The sequence below is a fragment of the Somniosus microcephalus genome, chromosome 25 (assembly GCF_052327205.1).
Source record: "Somniosus microcephalus isolate GS21.2 chromosome 25, FLI_Smic_1.0, whole genome shotgun sequence".
Lineage (NCBI taxonomy): Eukaryota > Metazoa > Chordata > Chondrichthyes > Squaliformes > Somniosidae > Somniosus > Somniosus microcephalus.
The window spans coordinates 19,410,540-19,427,985 of NC_141011.1; the positions used below are offsets into that span (position 1 = coordinate 19,410,540).

General features: G+C 42.7%; 1 protein-coding gene across 5 annotated transcripts in view; it reads right to left on the reverse strand.

Moving 5' to 3' along the window:
- The window catches only part of mtor (mechanistic target of rapamycin kinase), a 315,741-nt gene that overhangs the window by 263,384 nt on the left and 34,911 nt on the right, over positions 1–17,446 (reverse strand). For 3 of the 5 annotated variants that reach the window (XM_085966858.1, XM_085966854.1, XM_085966856.1), the window contains 7 exons: positions 16,469–16,622; positions 13,643–13,751; positions 12,722–12,954; positions 9,602–9,802; positions 8,859–8,993; positions 7,028–7,303; positions 1,704–1,827 (listed from right to left, as the gene is read on the reverse strand). In XM_085966858.1, the coding sequence (XP_085822984.1) occupies positions 1,704–1,827; positions 7,028–7,303; positions 8,859–8,993; positions 9,602–9,802; positions 12,722–12,954; positions 13,643–13,751; positions 16,469–16,588 (1,198 nt within the window). In that variant the 5' untranslated portion in view covers positions 16,589–16,622. The remainder of the gene's footprint in view (positions 1–1,703; positions 1,828–7,027; positions 7,304–8,858; positions 8,994–9,601; positions 9,803–12,721; positions 12,955–13,642; positions 13,752–16,468; positions 16,623–17,446) is intronic. The other 2 variants (XM_085966859.1, XM_085966857.1) reach the window with 1 other exon arrangement.

Here is a 17,446-nt window from a genome sequence, read left to right on the forward strand (position 1 = left end):
AAAGATTGTCAGAACGATAAAATAAATACTGCCCCATTATTTATTGTTCTGAAGATTTCAGTTGCTGCCAAGCTTATGCAGTTTACTGCAGCTGATACTATACACGTAAATGCAATGTACTCCTGTCAGTTTGTACCTCCTTGAAGCTTAGGTCTGTGATTTTTAAAGAATGCTCGATACTGCCTTGTCTTCTATAAATCATACAAGTCAGCAATCTCCTCCGTTTCCTTATTGACTAAGAGTCAGGAAGTGAAAGGAGCACCGCCCGTGATCCCAGGTTCGTATACGCACAAAAAGGTGCGCTCCATGGGGCACTACGCTGCAGCGTTTGAAAGCAAGTTCTCGAAGGGGGGTTCACACGAGGTAAGTGCGGATTGCCTTGCGATATCGGCGGCGTACTCAGACTGCGAATTCAGGGCCATTGTGACAGGCAGATAAACATCACAAACATAAAAGTCAGTGTGCTATACTGAGAGAGGATACAAGATACAAACGTATCAACATTGGTCGCCCTGCCTTCAGCTGCCTAGACCCAAGCTCTAGAGTTCCCTCCCTAAACTTCTCCACTTTTCTCTCTCTCTCTCCTCCTTTAAGACGCTCCTTAAAACCTTTTGATCCCCTGTCCTAATATCTTCTTTTGTGGCTCAGTGTTAAATTTTGTTTCATAACGTTCCTGTGAAGTGCCTTAGGACATTTTACGATGTTAGAGGCACTATATATATATGCCAGTTGTTGTTGATGTTACTATTATTGACAGACTGACAATCAAACTCCAAAGATTACCTCATTCAGATGGTGAAGAACCAAGAATTGGATGGCATCAACACCAACAGCCTTTGCCAAAGTTAAATTGAACTATACAAGTTGCAGATCACGTATGGGCAACTGCAATATCAGAACGCATGTGTATAGAAGAAAAGACCTGCATTTATATAGCGCCTTTCACGACCACCGGACGTCTCAAAGCGCTTTACAGCCATTGAAGTACTTTTGAAGTGGAGTCACTGTTGTAATGTAGGAAACGCGGCAGCCAATTTGCGCTCAGCAAGATCCCACAAACAGCAATGTGATAATGACCAGATAATCTGTTTCTTCTGTTATGTTAGAAGTCACACAACACCAGGTTATAGTCCAACAGCTTTATTTGAAATCACAAGCTTTCGGAGCGCTGCTCCTTCGTCAGGTGAAGTGGGACGAAGGAGCAACGCTCCGAAAGCTTGTGATTTCAAATAAAGCTGTTGGACTATAACCTGGTGTTGTGTGACTTCTTACATTTGTCCACCCCAGTCCAACACCAGTATCTCCACATTTTGTTATGCTGGTTGAGGGATAAATATTGGCCAGTACACCGGGGATAGCTCCCCTACTCCTCTTCAAAAATAGTGCCATGGGATCTTTTACGTCCACCTGAGGGGGCAGGCGGGGCCTCGGTTTAACATCTCATTCGAAAGACGGCACCTCCGACAGTGCAGCACTCCCTCAGCACTGCACTGGAGTGTCAGCCTAGCTTTCTGTGCTCAAGTCCCTGGAGTGGGACTTGAACCCATACATAGATAACCCAAAAAGCTAACCGGTCTTTCTTTTTCAGGTGCTAACTGTTGTGTATTTCCAACACTTTAAAAAAAAAAAATTCATATACATTTAATCTCTGGCCACAGTGATATGAAAAATACTGTATATAATCTCACCTGAAAATGACATACCTCTCATTGGCTCACCTGTGAATAAATGGGGCTGGAAAGCAGCAAGACGAGGAATCAGGTTTAAGATTGCCATTTGAATCAGTGGATTCTTACTGCTGCGATATTTCAGGACCCAACGAGTCACCTGTGCAAAGATCAATAAACATTTAAAAATCATGCTCAAGGCCTAGGTTTCAACACCACCTCTTGCCAAGCTATCGGGTAAGGTGAAATCGAAGCAAAATACAGGATCCAATAGTCATTATTGAAAGGAGCTCTTAGTCTTCTTTTCCTAGACTAGATTCCGCCCTCAATCTTTAGACGGAAACAAGAGGGATTGTGTGCAGTGTCGCCAACAACTGTACCATTCCGTGCCTTTAATATCTGAAAGAAGCTCAACACCAGACTAGTCCAGCATTGGCTCTGGTGGTTGGACTTTTGCCTTTACCTCTGCAATTAAGTTACATCAAGGTAGGGAGGGGGAGAATTGGAATGAAAAGCATGTCTCTTGTTAACATATGGGCCCAGAAATTCGGGTTTCAACGCATGAGTACGCACGGGGTACTCACGCGTGGACCCGATGGAAGTGCCGGTTTCTTGCATGCACTACGCATGCGCGGGAAACCGGCACTTCCGATCCTCTGAACGAAGGGGTTCAGAGGTCGAACGCGTGCGCGCGGGAGTCTGCGCGTGCGCGTTGACCTTCCTTTTTTTTTTTAAATACAGGTTTTTCTGGGCGGGTAAGTCTCTACATTTTAGAAATTTAAAAACCAGGCGTAAGGACTTCATTTTAAAAGGTAAATGGTCAATTAATTAAAATTAAAACATTTTTTCCATAGGTTTATTATTTTTAAATACTTTAAAGTAAGGTAAGTGTATTTTTAGCCCCGTATTTTTATAAGATTTTTTTTTTCAAAAATTTAAATTGTTTAAAATAGTTATTTAATGTTATTTATAGTTTTTTTTTTTTTAATTATTTGAAGGTTAACTATTATTTTGGGGGCCGGAGTATTCATAAGTTTGACAAGTCTTTCTGTCAATCTTATGAATGGGCTTTTCCCTCCTCCGATTGGTTGCCCATGGCTCACGAGATCCCAGCGGACACATCGCACTAACTACGCCGCTGGATCACGCAAGCACAGCGCGCCGGGAGCTGGACCGGGCCACAGAGAGGAAATCCACGCAGGCCCAGGCCTCAACTGCCGGCGCGCTAGGTAAGTGTAGGTCGGGGGCTTGCACCCGCGGGAAGCCCCCCGACCCGAATTTCTGGGCCATGATCAACCACAATTAGCAAGTGCCAGATCAAGCCTGCAAGCTACAGGATGATGGAATAACTATTTATGGTGGATCACCAATGGTGTTGCTCATGGTAAATTGGCAAATACTGTTTCATTAAATCAGGAACATTGTACAATGTCTTTATTAAACTAATAATGAGGTAAGTGCTTCGGTCATGATGGCTCTTTTCTAATACGTTTACAGAGATTGCCCCCAAGAAAGGTGCCTACCCACAAGGAAGAACGGCGTTTAACCCAGCCGAAGCCTTTAGGCCACAAAGTGCGCTCGTTATAGGAAAGTGATCTTAATGGGCACATAGAGGTCAAATATAAGCTAATTGCTGACGCCGAGTGACTTTGTCTCCAGATTGATACAATAGCAAAATACTGCGGATGCTGGAAATCCGAAATAACAACAGAAAACGCTGGAAAAACTCAGCAGGCCCGGCAGCATTCGTGGAGCGAGAAACAGAGTTAACGGTTCAGGTTGAAGACCTTTCGTCAGAACCTGAAACGTTAACTCTGTTTCTCTCTCCACGAATGCTGCCTGGCCTGCTGAGTTTTTCCAGCGTTTTCTGTCGTTATTCCAGATTGATAGTTGCTTGTAAACCTCCAGCTCCTTCTCTTTGAGGATGGGTGAAGGAGGAAGACCAGCAGAAACCAGTAGAAAAGGAGTGGCTTTCTTTCTCTTTTAGATCGCTTGGTTGTGATGTGTTATTGCTTTAGGTGTATACACAATATTGAGCCAATCAGGTACAAGCGTGACCAACATTTTGCACTTGTATTATACTTCTGAAATTGTCACAAGAAAGAATTTTAATAGATGATTTTATGGCCAGTTCTATCGTAATCTGATTTGACATGTTTTCTATACCTATAATTGAAGAAACGATGGCTTCATTTATAGCTTTATGGGGACCTACATTTCCTGCTGCCAGCAGGTCTGCCCCATGTTAACTCCACTTGATTATTTGTAGAGTCTAGTATTTAGCATTCCCTATTTACCACTGGCTCTGCCACTGGGCGGCTCAGCTGAATTTGTATGGCTTAAACTTTTCTGGAATTGCACCCATGAGGTCTGGAATCGGAGTTTAAAATATGGCATGAAGCCCTATACAAAATTTTCTTTAAGGCCATTAGTTTTCAGTTCTCCCGAAAAACACGGAATTGCAAAACATGATCTCCAAACACCAACTAAAATCCTGAAATCCCATGTGATTATAAGGAAATGTGACTTATTCAGCCATCGTAAACCAGTAACTACGATTACAGGGATTAGCAACCGACTGGTACATTAAAGGAAAGGTCATTGTTTTTCCAGGTAAATGGAAAGCCAAAAAATTTCAAAATGCAATCTCTAAAACTCTGGCAAAAATCCTGCAACTCCAAGTAATAAAGTTGCTCAGTCACTGTAAACTAGTGATCCTGAATATTTTGGATCTCACCTGTGGGTGTAAAACAGTTTGCAAAAGCATCATAGTGCACAAGCAAAACTCTGTCGCCTAGAAACACTCCCTATAAATTCAAATCTGATACAGAATCACAGAAACCCCACAATGCAGATAGAGGCCATTTCGGCCCATCGAGCCTGCACCGACACATATCCCACCCGATCCCCGTAACCCCTACATCAACACATATCCCACCCTATCCCCATAACCCCACGTATTTAATCCCCCTAACACTAACATATCCGCCTTAAGTGATCTATTTCTTTCAACCATTTCAGATTGTCCACAATCTTTATCCATTTTTTGTTAACTAATGCCTAGAAGTGCAAGCAATCCCACCCATTAAGACTATCTCGAGCCCTTCACCATTATACTATACTGCAGTTTAGCCAACCACTTTTTCTACCCCATTGTCACAACTTTTCACCAGGGGTAATGTGAATGCTGTTCTACAATTAGACAGCAAGAGGTACAATAAAAGGAGGGGTTGCAGCATCTAGTCTTAAGGTCACCCGTCACTCAAATCTGCCAGATCCTGTCTCGCTATGTACATAGTTTTCCATTACTCACAGATCTGTAACTTTCACTTAAATTGAAAATCTAATTCTTTTCAAACAAAACTGGAGTGTCTGAATTTTAAAAAGTAACTGATACGATAAGCTGATACACTTGAAAGATAAATTAGTGTTAAATTCTATGGGGGAAAAATTCAGTATCGCCCCGTTTGGGGCGCTGTTATCGGCCGTGCGCAAAGTTTAGCGCCTGGCGCTAATTATTGCCTCCGACAGCAAACTTGGCTTTTATCACCCCTGGAGGTGATTGGAGCGCTAAATCAGGTGCTTCACACCTGTCTTAAGGCGCAAAGGCCGAGGAGCGAGGCGCTACCTCAGAGCGCTGGCGAAGCAAGGAAGGGCAAATCAAAATAAACCTGCAAAGTGCTGCTCAGTACTCAAAACTCCTTCACACAGCATTGAATCTCTCCAGAAGTCTCTCTCTCTCTCTCTCAGAATGCGTGGTGCAAAAATGTCACCGACAAAAAAAGGCAGGAAGCGGTCGCCTTTAAATAGCGCTCCCCCAGTCCCTTCCTGACAGCATAACGCTCCCCTCAACCGGTCGTTGCTAGCGGCAGGCGGTAAGGCAGGGGGCGCCACTCAATATCCGGTCCGGGGCGCTAACGGGGCGTTGCGCACTCAACTGACGTCACAATCTGCCGGCGCAGGAGATCGTGGCGGTAGTGCTTAGCGCCGCCGCAAAATGTCTAGTTAATTTCGCGAGCGGCACAAACATCACCGCGCACAGCCTCTAGTTGCTTTGCGCCCCAATTGGCGCCCTCTTAAGGTGCTAACGGGATGCGCAAACAACTGAATTTTTCCCCCTATGATCGGGAATTCACTGCCTGAAATGGTGGTGGAAGCAGATTAAATAGTAACTTTCAAAAGGGAATTGAATAAATACTTGGAAAGGAAAACATTGCAGGGCTATGGGGAAAGAGCAGGGGGCTGGGACTAATTGGCTAGCTCTTTCAAAGAGCCGGCACAGGCACTCCTTCAGTGCTGTATGATTCTATGATTGTGAACACTACTAGCTAAACAGCAGTGAAATTTCTATCTTTTCAACCAAGACTGTGTTGGGAGAAACCAAAGGTGCTGTTAAGACTATGAAATGGCAGCCTGACACTGCAATATTGATCCAGAAATTCGGCTCTCCACGGGTGAGTACGCACGGGGTACTCACCCGTAGGCCGAATGGAAGTGCGAGTGTCCTGCACGCACTGCGCATGCGCGGGAAACCGGCACTTCCGATCCTCTGAACGAAGGGGTTCAGAGGTCGAACGCGCGCGCAGGGGAGGCTGCGCATGCACTTTGAACTTAGGTTTTTTTTTTGCAGGTTTTCACGCGAGGTTAAGCCTGTAGGATTTACACATTTAAAAAGCAGGCGTAAGGCCTGCTTTTTACAAGGTAAGTGGTCAATTAATTAACATTAAAACATTTTTTCCACAGGTTTATAAGTTTTAAATCTTTAAAGCAAAGTAAGTTTATTTTTAGCCCCGTTTTTTTATAAAATTATTTTTTCCAAAAATTTAAATTATTGTTTAAAATAGTTATTTAATGTAATTTGTAGTTTATTGAAAAAGTGTGATATAAAAAAAAAAATTATTTGAAGGTTTAATGCTATTTTGAGGCCGTAGTATTCATAAGTTTAGACAGGTCTTCCTGTCAATCTTATGAATGGGCTTTTCCCTCCTCCGATTGGCTGCCCATGGCTCACGTGATCCCAGGGGACGCATCGCACTAACTACGCCCCTGGGACACGCAAGCACAGCGCGCCGGCAGCTGGGCCAGGCCCCGGAACGGAATTCCACGGGGCCCTAGAGCTCAACTGCCGGCGCGCAAGGTAAGTGCAGGTCGGGGGCTTACACCCGCGGGAAGCCCCCGACCCGAATTTCTGGGCCAATGTGGTAAAGGATTGTGCCAGCTACATACCATGATGCCAGTACTAAAGACCCATGTAAATCGCTAGTGTGTTCCATGTATAGCAGATTGAAATTGTATGCATGCAACATATAAAGTAAATAAAACACAACAACAAAAGCGAATACCAAGCAAGATAACGCTACCTGTTCAAATCGCACTTCCATGTGCTCACGGCAATATCTGCTTTCCACCAAGGTTGGCTTGGATGGCGCAGGGGTGGTTCCAAATACCATAATGCCCTGCGGTGTGTTGTATCCAAGAAGCCCGAGAAGAGCATTTGATTGTTGGGGCTGCGCAGACTGGAAACTTGTGAAGGACGTAACATGACGGGGCTTGGCCCCAAATCCCATCAGGTCCTTGCAGTACTTATCATGTACTAATTGTTGCTGGGTGATGTCCTCCATCTCCTCACGCAAGCGCTGTATTAAAAAAATTAAAATCAGAAAATGTGTTCAAAAAACGACTATAGGTGTAAAGAAGAAATTCTACATAACCTGTTGTACCAATACTCTACGCAACGGGCAAGATTTCTTTCAACAATATCAACGTGAAAACAAGCTATTTTCAATACTTGATAAAAATGCTTTTTATTTTGTTATGTTAATTGAAGTGTTTACAAACCTTAACCAAAATCTAGTTATAATCCCCAGGAAAAGAAATCAACCGTAACACACGTCAGATAGACTTCTGGCTTTTTTTAATTATTCGTTCCCGGTATGTGGGCGTCACTGGCAAGACCAGCATTTATTGCCCATCACCAATTGCCCTTGAGAAGGTGGTGGTGAGCTGCCTTCTTGAACCGCTGCAGGCTATGTGGTGAAGGTACTCCCAAGTAGTGGAGGCAGAAAATTTGGCACTATTTAAGAGTCAATGCCCGATATTTACGGGGAGGAGGAAACATCCTTGGGGACAGTCAATGGCAATCGGGAGGTCGGAGAGGGGAGGCCGGGGGCTGCATGGGTGAAAAGAGGCCTGCAATCGGACCTGGGGAAGGCCGAAGGCTTCCTTGAGGGGCCGGGGGGGGGGTGGAGAACACTCCAGCTCCTCCTGGCCCACAAGGAGTGCTGAAAGAGGCAGCTCCTGCCTCCCTTTCACTGCTGTCTTTCCCGACCCTGGGAAACCCGCGCAGCAGCAGTGAATTTTAAATCGGACTCCCAATTACACTGTGGGAGCCCGATCTAAAATATATTAAGTGCCTTGCTTCTCCACGGCAGGACACCCCAATATCCGCTGCTGTAATAAAGGCGGAGGGTTGAGGCCGCGTTCGTGTATTTAACTCCTTAACCCCTCCCCCATCTATCGTGGAGGGGGGGTTAATATCGAGGCCAATATATGCTTTGATGGGGGGGGGGGGGCAAGAGGAGCAGAAATGGAAGTTCTTCTAGAAGGAAGATCTTAAATGAGCTAACTGGCCTTCCTCATCTATTTATCTTGCAACCTTATAAACTAGCAAAACTATAGTAATTTTAGACATTATAAAATGAAAACAATTGCCATTGGAGTCATGAAATAAAAGAATAATCATTGTCACTAGGTGATATTTAACAGTTGCCATTATCTCAGCTCATGATTCCATTTTTAACGTTCAGTCATTCAGTCATAGTAAGGCTGGATTCACCAGAGCGGTTGTAAACACCATCGGTGATGTATGTTAACAGTATTGAGACTATAGATTTCTGATTTTGCCAAAAAAATTCAGAAGCCAGGAGTTGCAATCACTCACATACAGGAATTTCTGGAGAGTAACACAGGTAACAGTGATTCAACCTGGTCTGAAGAGACCCTGTATAAACCTCACACAAGGCACTATCCACATAAAACCATTTTAGAGTAAATATCCTCTCTTGGTGTAGGTAAATTTACAGCATTAGAGTCTGTAACATGTCACAAATCTAACTGGCATTTCAATAGCATTTCAGAGCCACACAATGTAGGTACTTCCAATAACTGGTAGAAAATTAATCCTGAACCTACCTCTCCCTCCATGCTGCTTATCCGAATCAGTTCATTTAGAATAAGCAAAGCACCATGTACACGATCATCACGATTCATGCCTTTCTCCTTAGCCAGGGTCTCATCAAACCCCTTCTCAGCCTCTTCAAAGGTTTGCTAGACATAAAACATCAAAACATTTTTTTTAACAGCTCTATAGATAGAAAAATAAAGGAAGGAATTTTCACTTTACGGTCAATTAAATTACTGAAGCCATTTTCCTTTGGGTCTGAACAAACTTAATGGATCACCACTACCAAAAGGGCAGTATTACCAGTGTGTGCTGGAACGCTGACCCCCCTCACCCCAGAGTATGCATTATATATATTGGGCAAACCTCAGCAGTTTAGTAGAGAGAGATTTCTAGATCAGACTTTCAATTGCTAGAAGAGAATTTCATATGGATGTAAAAGACATACTTTAAAAGAAGCAAATTTTCCCATCCCTAACCCAGAAGCACGGAGGCCACCACTACAACAGAGGCCAGCTAACAGCAATCATCAAAGCTGATGCCTTCCTGGCTTTTATGGCTCAGCTACTCACTGGGAAAACTTGCCGAGCCCTCAAGGGGAGCTTTAACACGTGCATTTGCGTAATTCCACAAGTCTGACAAAGCCACAAAGAAAAATGGCAACCAGATTTTATCAGAATTCCCCCAATAAAACAATTTTTTGGCAGGTTTTCCAATGGCCCTGCTGACGGCAGATCATTAGCCAATCTCTTACCTTGTACCACTGGGGCTTTTGCATTTCTTTGGTCTCCCTCTGAGTGGTGAGAATCAGACAAGCCCGTAAGGCAGCGACAGCGCCTTCCCTTATGGCCTGTTTGGAGTCCCAGACTGCGAAGAATATACTGTCAAAAAAAGGCTGCACTTGTTGGAAGAAGAAAGTAGGCGCGCTGACCGCCAATTCCCGCAACACCAGAACCTAGAATAAATAAAATGTAGAGGTCTTCAGTTGCATAGCATTGAATACTTAACAAAAACAGTTGGTTCTCAGTCTTTTACAAAACTTAATGCGAGATTTATCAAGGGTGCTTAGTAAAAGACTCCTTTTTATTCAATAGCAAAATACTGCGGATGCTGGAAATCCGAAATAACAGAAAACGCTGGAAAAACTCAGCAGGCCAGACAGCATCCGTGGAGAGAGAAACAAAGTTAACGTTTCAGGTCGAAGACCTTTCGTCAGAACTGGAAAAAAAACAGGAAAGGGGATAGATTTTAAAGCAAGTAGGGGCTGGGAAAAGGGGGAGGGAATGAAAGAACAAAAAGGGAAGGTCAGCGACAGGATAGAAAGCAGGAGAGATTGAGAGACATTGAGAGTCTGTCAATGTCTCTTAACCTCTCCTGCCTTCTATCCTATCTCGGACCTTCCCTTTTGGTCTTTCATCCCCTCCCCCTTTTCCCAGCCCCTACTTGCTTTAAAATCTATCCCCTTTCCTGTTTTTTTTCCAGTTCTGAAGAAGGGTTTCGACCTGAAACGTTAACTCTGTTTCTCTCTCCACGGATGCTGTCTGGCCTGCTGAGTTTTTCCAGCGTTTTCTATCCTTTTTATTCAAGATCTATACTGGGGAGAGTGTCAGTCTTAGCCAAAGGTATTTTAATCTCAGACAAGCAGTGTTATGTTTATTTGTAGGGCATTTCACTTTTTAAAAAAAACGAGTTTCTTTGGAAACAGAGACCAAAACATTACAAAGAAATATTATTCTAGAAACCAGAAGCATACAAGGGATCTCAGTTGCTGAGGATATTCATAACATTCAGAGCAAAGCATTGCAAAATGGAACACGTCCTCTCATGTAAAAAAATATTCAGTGGAGATATCTTTCCTATTCTCAATCTTATTCATATGTTTTTCTGAACTTTATCTTTGAAGAAACACACACAAAGAAAATATAGGCTTTACTACCATGAGCCCACTCTCCATAATGCTACATTTCCCACTGGATCATTGGTAGCAATCACATCCCCCAGGTCAGAAGGTTGCGAATTCAAGCCAGATACCACGTAAATTAGGTTAACACTCTAATGTGGTACTTAGGGAGGCCTACATTGTTGGAGGGGGGTCATCATGTTAAATTGAAATCTGCCTGTTCTGATGGCTCAGATGGGACTTAAAAGGTCCAAAAGGCAGTATTTGAAGAAAAGCCAAGTTCTCCTTGGCCCGGATTTTGTGGGGCCAAGGCGTACGCCATCAGTAAGCCCTCAGAATGGCCCCACTTGCGATGTCAAGTTTCTCCTTGACAGATCGTCTACATGCGCCCCAAAAACACTATCGTTGCCGCAGAGTTGGGCTATTTGTCCAACTACTGTCCAGTGAATGTCCACAAAACCCTTATGCCTGGTAAAAGCAGACATAGGGCCTGCTTTTACCAGCGTAAGGGTTTAAATAAATGTTAAATTAAAATTTTAAAACATACAAAAACATTTAAAATTAGTTCATGGAAATTTTGGGCTGGATTTTTTTTTAAATTATTTGTCAAAAAATTACATTTTTGTTTGAAATGCTTAATCAAAGAGACTTATGTTTGAACATGAGAATATTAATTTTTATTAAAATTGTGTTAATTATTTATTTGTTTGAGGATTTCTCATAGGCTTTTGGGGATTCCGTTCATAAATGGAATCCCCATAGCTTATGAGGAATCCCCCTTTCTAATTGGCTGGCCAGGCCCACGAGAACCCAGGGACGCTTCTGAAACGCCTCCGTCCTTGGGATCTGTGGGCCTTTACGCAGGACCTGAAGACTCCGAAGCTCGGGAGCCACCAGGTACTTTCGTGTCTTTTTTTTTTGGGTCGGAGGCGTACTCTGGAGGTTCACCCCTGACTGCAAATTTCAGCCCAGTGTGTCCTGGCTAATGTTCCTTCCTCAACCAACACCACTAAAAAACAGATCAACTGCATGCTGTTTGTGACAATTTGCAAAATGACTGCCACACTTACCTACATAACAACAAGTAATTCATTGTATGTGAAGCGCTTTGAGATGTTTCTGAGAGACTGATAAGATGCTATATAAGTGTAATCCTTTTTTGGAAACTGGAAATAGGTGATTTCGACAAAAAACATCTGCTCTCTCTCTGCCCCAAACCAGCAGTTTTAAACCATACAACTCAGTTAAAAAAAGCAGCTCCAGGCAACAATCTTAAACTGACTGAAATCACTTATTGTCAATAATATTTGAGGTGGTGCATTTTGCTTTAAGTTCATTTTGTAAAAATACCATTGTTGTCATCATTTGCAAGATGTTGGTGACATAGGATAAGTGGGTCTGCTGATTTTATGATTGACGTTTAGGTTATTTATTTTTCAATGGTTAATTAGAGGACATACACTCTTAACACATTTCAAGCTAGCTATTCTGTTATTGGTAATAAAACTGGTAAGTTAACACTTTTTTGTCTGAGCAACTGACACATAAGCATAGGCATCTCCATTATAAACATGTAGAGATTGAGAGACAAAATGGTAGAATACAATTTGCTTTTAAAGTTTAAAAAAATAAAATCCTCTCTCCTGTAGGATGACTTTTGAATTTCATCTGCATTGTATTTGGAATGCACCAAACGGAGGCAATCCGCTTCCTTGCATGGAACGAAAGATTAAAAATGATGAAAGGGCAAGTCTGCGTTGCTATCTGAAAAATAGCAATCCTTGGAAACAGAGCAAATGCCTCCAAGTCAAGAAATTCAGATTCATAAAAATTAACGTAAGGAGCTGTAAGGTAAGAGGAAGGCATGTGAACAAATTCTCCCCTCACCCCAGACAAATAAGACCCAACCTTTGATTTACTTCCCCTATCTTTGTATCTTTCACATAGATAAAAGCAGTCTAAGACAACACTTACCGCAGCATGACGTCTTCCTTCATTCCGGTCCGCTCCCAACCACTCAAGTGCACGTTTGACTTCAAACTCCACATATTCGGCTGTAAAGGTATCACCAGCCATGGAAAGGCGGCCCATAGCTTTTGAAGCCATTTCCATAACAACTGGGTCACTGGATGGGAGCAGGTTCCGTAAGTAATTGGCAAACCGCGTAATTCGGGTGGCATTTCCTCCTTCAACTCCAATGAGACTTACTGCATTGGGAATAAAAAAACAAGTTTATACATCAAACTATAGGAAACAAAGACAAATTTGCACAGTGAACAGATTAACAGTAAATTATCGAAAACACTGGTAGTTCACCATCTCCTGTAACACACTATATTTACTGAATCAGCAAACAAAATATGTAACGAGAAAATGTGGTATCTTACCAGTTTAATTAGAATAATTAGCTTCAAAAATATTAGGCTATATTTTCTGTGATTAGCCATTCAAAAACAAATAATCTAATCTTATATCAAAATCGGTATACCTACTTATCCTATGTCACTGGCAGCTTCAAATGCCAACAACTATAGCAAGAAAAAAGAGAGCTGCAAAGGAAATTCACCATCACGTATAGATTATACACAACAAAAGATCTGTCAATTTAAGACGTTGCCTGAAGCTCAAGACTGTTTTAGGTACATAAACCACGTCAGCCTTGTGGAGTAAATGGGAAGATTGTGCTAGGAATTGCTGCTTTCCCTGGGGTCAGTAACTATATGCATCATTCCGTATGATGTACTGTTGAGTGCACGCATCACCCTAAAGCAGGGATAGGAGACTCTAAAGCCGGTTATAATGGGATAGGACACGTTCTTACATACATTTTAAACACAGGCAGAAATTTTGTAGCACAAACAGCCTTTATTTCTCTTTTTCCTATGCTGCACATACCAATTGCCAGGATGCCTCCTTTCCTCTCGTTCACATCGGAACTGGAAACCAGTTCAAAAATATGGTGGTTCAGTTCATCGTAGAAAGAAGTGACTTCTTCTTGGTTGACCTAAAAGGACACATATTAGAACTTAAAACCCCTTAAAAGGGTGCAATTTACTTTGAATGGACAACTGCAAGAAAAAACAACCCACAACTATAACTGTCCAATGCCACGGAAAGGCTAGAAATGCTTGTACCCGACGATTTATGAGCTTAGTCTGCCTAAAGCCAGAATCATCAAAATGATACACTTGAGACTAAGTGTCACCACTTCCGTTTACCTTTGCTGCCCAGGGCACTTTTCTTCCAGCAGTATGTAGTGGAATCAGAGGGACCTTGGTGTGCATGTACATAGATCCCTGAAGGCAGCAGAACAGGTGGATAAGGTGGTTAAAAAGGCATATGGGATACTTGCCTTCATTAGCCGAGGCATAGAATATAAGAGCAGGGCGGTTATGATGGAACTGTACATAACGCTAGTTAGGCCACAGCTGGAATACTGTGTGCAGTTCTGGTCGCCACACTATAGGAAGGATGTGATTGCTTTGGAGAGGGTGCAGAGGAGATTCACCAGGATGTTATCTGAGCTGGAGCGCTTCAGCTATGAAGAAAGACTGGACAGGCTGGGGTTGTTTTCCTTGGAGCAGAGAAGGCTGAGGGGGGACCTGATTGAGGTGTACAAAATTATGAGGGGCATAGATAGGGTGGATAGAAAGGAACTTTTTCCCTTAGTAGAGGGGTCAACAACAAGGGGGCATAGATTCAAGGTAAGGGGCAGGAGGTTTAGAGGGGATTTGAGGAAGAACTTTTTCACCCAGAGGGTGGTTGGAATCTGGAACTCACTGCCTGAAAGGGTGGTAGAGGCAGGAACCCTCACAACATTCAAGAAGCATTTGGATGAGCACTTGAAATGCCATAGCATACAAGACTACGGACCAAGTGCTGGAAAATGGGATTAGATTAGACAGGGCCTGATGGGCGCGCGGACCGAAGGGCCTCTTTCTGTGCTGTATAACTCTATGACTCTATGGAATCCCCTCCTAGAGAGGGTTTAGGTGCCTTTGACAGAAGTGTCACCATGTTACTTTTGCTACAAACTGCCTCCGGTTTGTCATTGGAGGATATCCTATGAAGCAAGTGGGATATAAAGATCTGTTAAAAATATGGGGGAGTAGGGGGTCTGGTGCCACAGTTCATTGGTGTTCTCCAATGCTGCATAACAGAGCGGTAAGACACAGGTTGCAACTGCCCACGTGCTCAGTGGGACTGAAAACAGAACAGGGAGATAAAAAAGTTACTTTCCACAAAGAAAGTAAATTTAAAATCATTGCCAACTCAATAGCAGGGTTGGCAGATATCTTAGGACAGACACTGCACCACCAGAGGGTAAAACAGGAATTAATTTATTTAAACTAAATGAGAAGGAAAATGGGGATGGGGCAAGAAAAAGAAACATTTATTAAAAGGAGAAATAAAAAATATTTGATGAAGCACAAGACAAATGTGTGTCTACAGCTTCAGGACACCACTATATAAAGAATTAAAAAGCTGTATTTTAGGAACATACGGATATACAGAATTGGAAAAGGACACTGCAGTCCCTCTGCCTGGTCCCAGTACATAGCATTACATAGAAATTACAACACAAACAGGTTGTTTGACCCAATCAGTCCGTGTTAATATTTTTTCTCCACATGTGCAGTAGACTTAATCCCATGTATCTGCTTAGTTCTAATATCCCTTTATTCCCCTTGATTTCAGCCAGTTAGCTAGTCTATTCTTAAATGTCTCGGTGTAATTCATCACAAGATAATGGCTAATGCATGTAGATGTTAACGGATTAGTTTAGATTTTACCCAATTGTTAACTTAGGTTTGCACATAAATGGGATGCAAAAGGGGAAGTATGGAGCAAAAAACAGATTGGCGATTGGCCGTACAACACAAAACATCAGGTGGTCAGAAGAGACCTCAGCTGTTTCACAGCCCTCCCAGCTCAAAGAGGATACTGTGATATTGTAGGAATTGAGATCACCAATTGTAAGAATTGGACGTATTCCCAACTAATGATTTAATTTCAATTTCAATTGTATTGGTCACATAACTAAATACAAGAAGTGTAATCTAGTCAGTGAAATGCTTTTTTCTTGACGAGCCGAGAGCACCAAGAACACTGAGCTGCCTGGTACGCACGGAGCTCGCAAGGACGGCAGCCAGGAGAACAATCAAATAGGTCTTTAATGCAGGAACAGATGAATTCAAACAGCTTGCCGAGATCGATACAGGAGAGCCATGAAATAGGTCTTCACCAGACGGAGACGCCACGAGGACTGAGTAGGCAGTCCCGTGGATTGCGTCGTGACGTCATCGCGTTTTCCCACGCTTGGGCGGTCACGTGATAAGCAACGTGACGCCATCGCGTTTGCCCGCGTCATTAAGGGGCAGCGCCCCGTACATGCGAACTCTACACAAACAATGTTAAAGAGAATTATGTACAGTAAGGGACACTCGGTGGTACCGCTACAATATAAACTCATTAAAGAGAAAAGTTTTTTTTTAAGTTTAAAAAATGTAAGTCATATCCAGCAAAAAGAATATAATAACTGGCTTTGAATTCAGGACTCCAAATTTTCTTAATGTCTCGAACAATTTCAAATGCTGTGTACCCAATCAGCACACTCAGTAACCAATTACAATTATGTAATTTGAGTTCTCCAAACAGGAATACTGTACCATGGCTTTGCAATTATTTTTGACTGGTCGGATTTTGACTAATTGACTGTACCTCACGAAGTTCAGTGGTGACATAATGCTGCAGGTCCTTTGCGGCTTTGGCCCGGGTCTCCTCGCTGCGACTCTTCAACCCACTGATAAACTGCTGAAGGACAGACCCTGCTCCCGACATGGCGTAATCTAAATAACTGCAGATTCTGCAGATACTTCAAAAGGGAAACACAGATCAGTTATCAAGACTTGTTTAAAAACAACAGAATTATTCTATTTTTAAGGAGATTAATAAGGTTTAAAAGACAGCATTTCTGCAGCTAAACATGGGTGTAACATGGCTATATATTTTCAGTTTACACTCTAGGATTCCACATGTGCAAAATCGCCAATTTTACAAAATATTCAGGGTTTGAAAATCAATATGAAATCATTTCTGCAGTTGATTTGAAAGCTGAAAGGGGTACAAAGACTAGCATTTTTTCCTCTGTACATTCCTGCACAATTCTGTGACGCTCCATTTCACAGCAAATAGTGGTGGAAAACAAGTCATATTCTTCTTCAGTTTTTGACTGTGCAGGATACTGTCAATGTACACATGGGATTGGGGGCAAGGTATTGGCTTGGATAGAGAACTGGTTGACAGATAGAAAGCAGAGAGTTGGAATAAACGGGTCGTTTTCCGAGTGGCAGGCAGTGACTAGTGGGGTACCGCAAGGATTGCTCCTAGGACCCCAGCTGTTCACAATATATATTAATGATGATCTGGACGAGGGAATTGGATGTAATATCTCCAAATTTGCAGACGACACAAAGCTGGGTGGGAGGGTATGCTGTGAGGAGGATGTCATGAAACTCCAGTACAATTTGGACAGGTTGGGTGATTGGGTAGAAACATGGCAAATGCACTATAACGTGGATAAATGTGAGGTTATCCACTTTGGTGGCAAAAACAGGAAGGCAGATTATTTGAATGGCAATAGATTGGGAGAAGGGGAAGTGCAAAGAGACCTGGGTGTTCTTGTGCACCAGTCGCTGA